The sequence below is a fragment of the Orycteropus afer genome, unplaced genomic scaffold (assembly GCF_000298275.1).
Source record: "Orycteropus afer afer isolate SDZICR_OR568_19922 unplaced genomic scaffold, OryAfe1.0 scaffold00054, whole genome shotgun sequence".
NCBI classification, from domain to species: Eukaryota; Metazoa; Chordata; class Mammalia; order Tubulidentata; family Orycteropodidae; genus Orycteropus; species Orycteropus afer.
Genome location: NW_006921641.1, coordinates 9,499,778 through 9,504,996, shown reverse-complemented (window position 1 = coordinate 9,504,996; position 5,219 = coordinate 9,499,778). Strand labels below are relative to the sequence as shown.

General features: G+C 35.2%; 1 protein-coding gene across 1 annotated transcript in view; it reads left to right on the top strand.

The window, feature by feature from the left end:
- The first annotated feature begins 3,432 nt into the window (after window positions 1-3,432).
- The window catches only part of CLIP4 (CAP-Gly domain containing linker protein family member 4), a 90,509-nt gene continuing 88,722 nt past the window's right edge, over window positions 3,433-5,219 (top strand). The window contains exon 1 of the mRNA XM_007938815.2: window positions 3,433-3,565. Within this exon, the coding sequence (XP_007937006.1) occupies window positions 3,433-3,565 (133 nt within the window). The remainder of the gene's footprint in view (window positions 3,566-5,219) is intronic.

Genomic DNA, 5,219 nt, shown 5'->3' with positions numbered 1-5,219 from the left:
AAGGTTGGAGGTTGAGTTTTTCATTAAGGAAAAGAAATAAGACTAGGAAAAAATACAAGAAGAGGCAGAATTCAAAGACTACTCACTAAATTGGTCAGGTAATATTGTAACTTCTCTGGCCTTGAAGTTTCTAACATGTGAAACAATGAAGTTAACTAGATCTTGTTAAATGTATTATCTTTCCACCTCAAATCTAGGACTCAAATATTTATGAAATATGTGTAAGACACTATTCTTGTAGGACGTGATAGCTGTGTAAGTTATAGTTGTTATCTTTAAGGATTTTAACAGTTTAAAGTGGATGAAGGGGCTCTGAGGATAACTTTCAAAATATTTTTGAAGGAGAAATCCTGGTTTTTTGAATGGTAGGTCATTTGGTGGCTCATTTTAACCACCTCAGAAAGAAAACCACTCAATCACTTTACTGAAGAATTAAGAGTGTAAAAACCATGACTGAGTCCCAAAGTATGATTATAGTCAAATCAGTCTTTCTGAAAGACAGCTTGAATCGTGTCACTCCCCTTTAAAAAAATTAGTAGTTTCCCATTGATCATGGAATCATGTGGTTTGGTCTTTGCTTTGGTATTTAAAGTGCTCTCCTCAGTAGAGCCCTAAGCAACTATTCTGTCCTTATCTCTTACTGTTCCCCTAGATGTACCCCACATTTCAGCTGCTATTTATTTAATGTACTCCTCTTTTCAATTTCTGTCTACCTATATTGCAAGACCCATCTCAGGGGATTCCTTCTTCATTGAGCCATTTCTGGTTCTCAGATCACTTAGCAAATGTCTATTGTACTTACGTTTTGGAACATATCCAATTCTGTCTCAGAGTCTCCAGCTATTTATATTTATATATATATATTTTTTTTTTTTTTTTTTTTACTCCCATAGATTGTAAACTACCTAACAAGCATAGACTTGTCTGTTATTCATTTTTATAAGCTCTGAAACATTTAGAATAGTGCTTTGTTCACAATAGGTCCTTAATAGATACTAAATTTTATTTCTGTTCCTTGGTTTTAAAGGAAACTTCATACCCTGCAAAAATTTACCCCACCAGCTGGAGGGTGGCCAGAAGAAATCCTGACTTAGGGAGGATTAAAGGACAGCTGTCCTTGTGGTGTACCCTCTTTTCTGGAATTGAGGAAGATTGCCACTCCTGTATAATACCAATTCCTTATTCCTGTCACCTTCCTATATATATATATATATGTGTGTGTGTGTGTGTGTGTGTGTATATATAAATATATGGGAGCTCTGGTAGTGTAGTGCCTAAGGCACTTGACTGCTAACCAGAAGGCTGATGGTTCAAACCCATCAGCCACTCCTTGGAAGGAAGATGGGGCAATCTACTTCCGTAGTGATACTGCCTCGGCAGCCCAAGGTGGGGTCGCTATGAGTTGGGTCCGACTCGACGGCACATAACAACAACAACATCATATAAATATCTATATGGGAACTCTGGTAGTGTAGTGCTTAAGGCACTTGACTGCTAACTAGAAGGCTGGAGGTTCAAACCCACCAGACACTCCTCAGAAGGAAGGTTGGGCAATCTACTTCCATAGTGATACCACCTCGGAAACCCAAGGAGGGGTTGCTATGTGTTGGGTCTGACTTGACGGCACATAACAACAACAAGAACTATCTATCTATCTATCTATCTATCTATCTATCTATCTATATCCACACACACACACACACACACACATACACATATATATGTATATATGTGTATGTATGTGTATATATATATCAGAATGATTCAGAGTATTGGGTGGCAGGTAATTTTAGCACCCAAGAAAGCTTAAGTACTTCTAATAGTAACAGTGGACTAGGGTATTTTATAAATATTACCTACTTCATAGAAACATATACCTTATGAGAGAAAAGAAAGCATTCTGCTCTCTACTGATTCCTGCTAGTGTTGAGAAAATGTATGAGTCAAATTGAAAAGAAGTCAGATGGTTTGGAGAGGCATTATTTACTCCTAGTGAAAGTTATCACTTAACCATTTTCACTCATTCTACTTTTTGTACTGAAATGATCTAAATATAATTTTTACTGACATTGTTCCACTCCTTAATTAACAATGTGCAAGGATATGTTTATTTTATCCTTGCAGAAGAAAGGGGGCTGTGTCTTTTAAATTATAACCACTAATGTTAGACTAGGCTATCCCCCAGGAAACATGAGAGATTAAATTTGCTTTAAAATAAAATCTAAAAATAATTTTCTGCTGATATTTAGAAACAGATAAGAGGTTCATAATATTTCAGACTATAAAACTCCACTGCAGCAGAAACCAGAGGGTTTTGGCTACTTAGTTCAGTTCTACTTAGTGTTTCTCTACTTTCTATGTCATTTCTGAGATGTAGGCTGGAGTACAGCATATGTTTAATTTAGAGGAAATTTATTCTAAGCACTCGTGTTTTGGGGATAAAGAGGTAATAGAGGTGATTATAATTTAGTAGACATGGTCTCCTATCTTCTGTGAGGATAAAATAAACATACCCTTGTACATTGTTAATGAAGGAGAGGAGCATATCAGTAATCTCTCAGATCTGGAGGAGTGATGTGATTAATCTTTAGTAAAGTTTTCTGGGGTACCAGAAAATAATGGGAACATTCTAAACTAGATTATTTTCATGAGATGAGCACATGGCATAAGCTATTGGATGACAGATGACACAGCCTATGTCAGCATTTATGAGAAGTTAAAGACTTACCTACAAGGGACAATATGCCTGTGTTTGGTACTGTGAGTAAAGGGAATGTTACCCATTTAGAGTCACTCAGCACTTTAAAAATGGTTTTCTCTGTTATTGGGAAATACCTAGTTGTCTCATCTGTCAGTTTGTCGTATTGCAGTGGCTTGCATGTTGCTGTGAGGCTGGAGGCTATGCCACTGGTATTTCAAATATCAGCAGGGTCACCCATGGTGGACAGGTTTCGGTGGAGCTTCCAGATGAAGGCAGACTGGGAAGAAGGATGAGGCTATCTATCTACTTTTCAAAGAACTGAAAACTTCATGAATGGTAGTGAAACACTGGTGTGAGGATGGCACACGACTGGGAAATATTTCATTCTGTTGTACGTAGGGTCACTATGAGTCAGAGCCCACTTGATGGCACCTAACAACAGCACATACAGTGGTTTGTTATTCTTGGACTGTGTAGAGTCAGTGTGAAGCAATATACATGTTTTTTTAAAAAATGAAACCAAAAACAACAGTTTGCTAAAAGTAACTGGTTTTTCCCCTTGTAATAAACAAAGAGATTTTTGAAGGTTGAAGTTGAACTTTCAGTATGTTAGAGAATAAAAGTCAAAAAGATGTGCTTTTGTGATTGAAGGCAGTCATTCAAAGTACATACAAATAGATATATTTTTTTCTGTTTGTTTGTTTTCATCATTAAAGGTGGCTGTCTAGAAGATGACCATAGAGGACCTTCCAGATCTTTCATTAGAAGGAAATCCTTTGATTGGAAGATACCCATTTTTATTTCCAGGTTCTGATACACCAGTTATATTTTCCATTTCTGCAGCACCGATGCCTTCAGACTGTGGTATGTTAAGTTGTCGTGTTTCTTTTCTTTCATAACTTGACTTTTGTTTTATCCCCTTTTTGTACTCATTATTTTTCCTAAAAACCATTCGCTATGGTTTTCATAAATTGCTCAAGTTTTTCTTTTTTTAAAATACAATTGCTTATTTGCTTTTTCTGCCTCTTAAGCTAAACAGTTTATTTCTGCTGTCAGCATTTTTATTATATAAAAACATTCATTCCCAGCACCATGGTGGATTTAGAGGATTTTATTTTTGGAATGTAGTGGTGATTAAACATCTAGCATTATTCTGCTATTGATGTATTCATTTTGGATAAATGTACTGACTTGCTAAAAAGTCATGGAGTTAAGCAGAGGAGGATTAGAAACCCTCCCCTGAATTGTGGAGTAAGATTGGTTCATAGTTTCTCCTTTAAATCTCCTATGAAATGTAAATATAGGAGTGTTTCAGTTTTCATCTATTTAGACTTATTTCCCTAAGACCATATTTTATCATAAAGTTGGTACATTAATAGAAGAAAACCAAGAGATACATTTGATAGAATTATTATATTCCAATTTAGTTAGAATTTATCAAATAAAATATTGGGTTACCATTTGAAAATGTCTTTGGAGATAATACTGACTTTAAATACTGAAAAAAAACAAAACAGAACAAAACCCACTGCCGTTGAATCAATTTGGACTCATAACAACCCTGTATGACAAAGTAGAACTGACCCATAGGGTTTCTAAGACTGTAAATCTTTATGGAAGCAGACTGCCTCATCTTTCTTCCTAGGAGTGGCTGCTGGGTTCGAACCTCTGACCTTTTGGTTAACAGCTGAATGCTTTAACCATTGTACCACCAAAACCCCTATTTTAAATATCAGTAGATATAAAATTATTGAATTGGCAGTTTGTCTTTTCAGTTCTAGCCATTTTAATAACTCCTCAACTCCAAGTGTCCCATTTTTGCATGTGTTTAGAATGTATAACAGCTTACATTGAAATCATCAGAAGTATTACATAAAATGTATATCTCGGAAGAGTTGTTTTTAGCCTTTTCAGAAATTGACTGAGTTGATTTTTCAGATATAACAAAATCAGTTATGTGGGGAAAACCTTGAACAAAAGCATATTGTACTTTGCTGTGGCACTTAGCTCATTCTACCTTGAGTTACTTCCTTTCCTAGACTGTAGCTCTTTTGGATGGGGTAGCAATCCTGCTTTTTTTTACTTCGTGAAGGCTAACATAGTCATTTATTGATATTAATTGCTCAGTAGATGTTTTATTGAATAAATACATCAAATGAGATATGATAATGGATATTGACCCCTTTTATAACGGAAATTAATCATTGATTGTATTAGTAGAATTATAGATTCTTAGAGAATTGTGATGGATCTATAGTTTAACTTTTCCTATTCATCTACCAGTATAGAAATTCCGTTTTCAGAATTTCTGATAGATAACTGAATCAGCCTGTTAAATATCTTCAATAGTGGGAAAGTAATGAAAGTGGTGCATTCATCGTTAAAAAGCTGTAGTTGTAAAAAGAAAATGGTTTTTCTATACAGACTCAAAAATGTCTCCCTGAAGCTTTGGCCAGCTGGTACTAGTTTATTTATTATTTATTATTTTTTTTTTCCTGATATAATGCTTTTTTTTTAA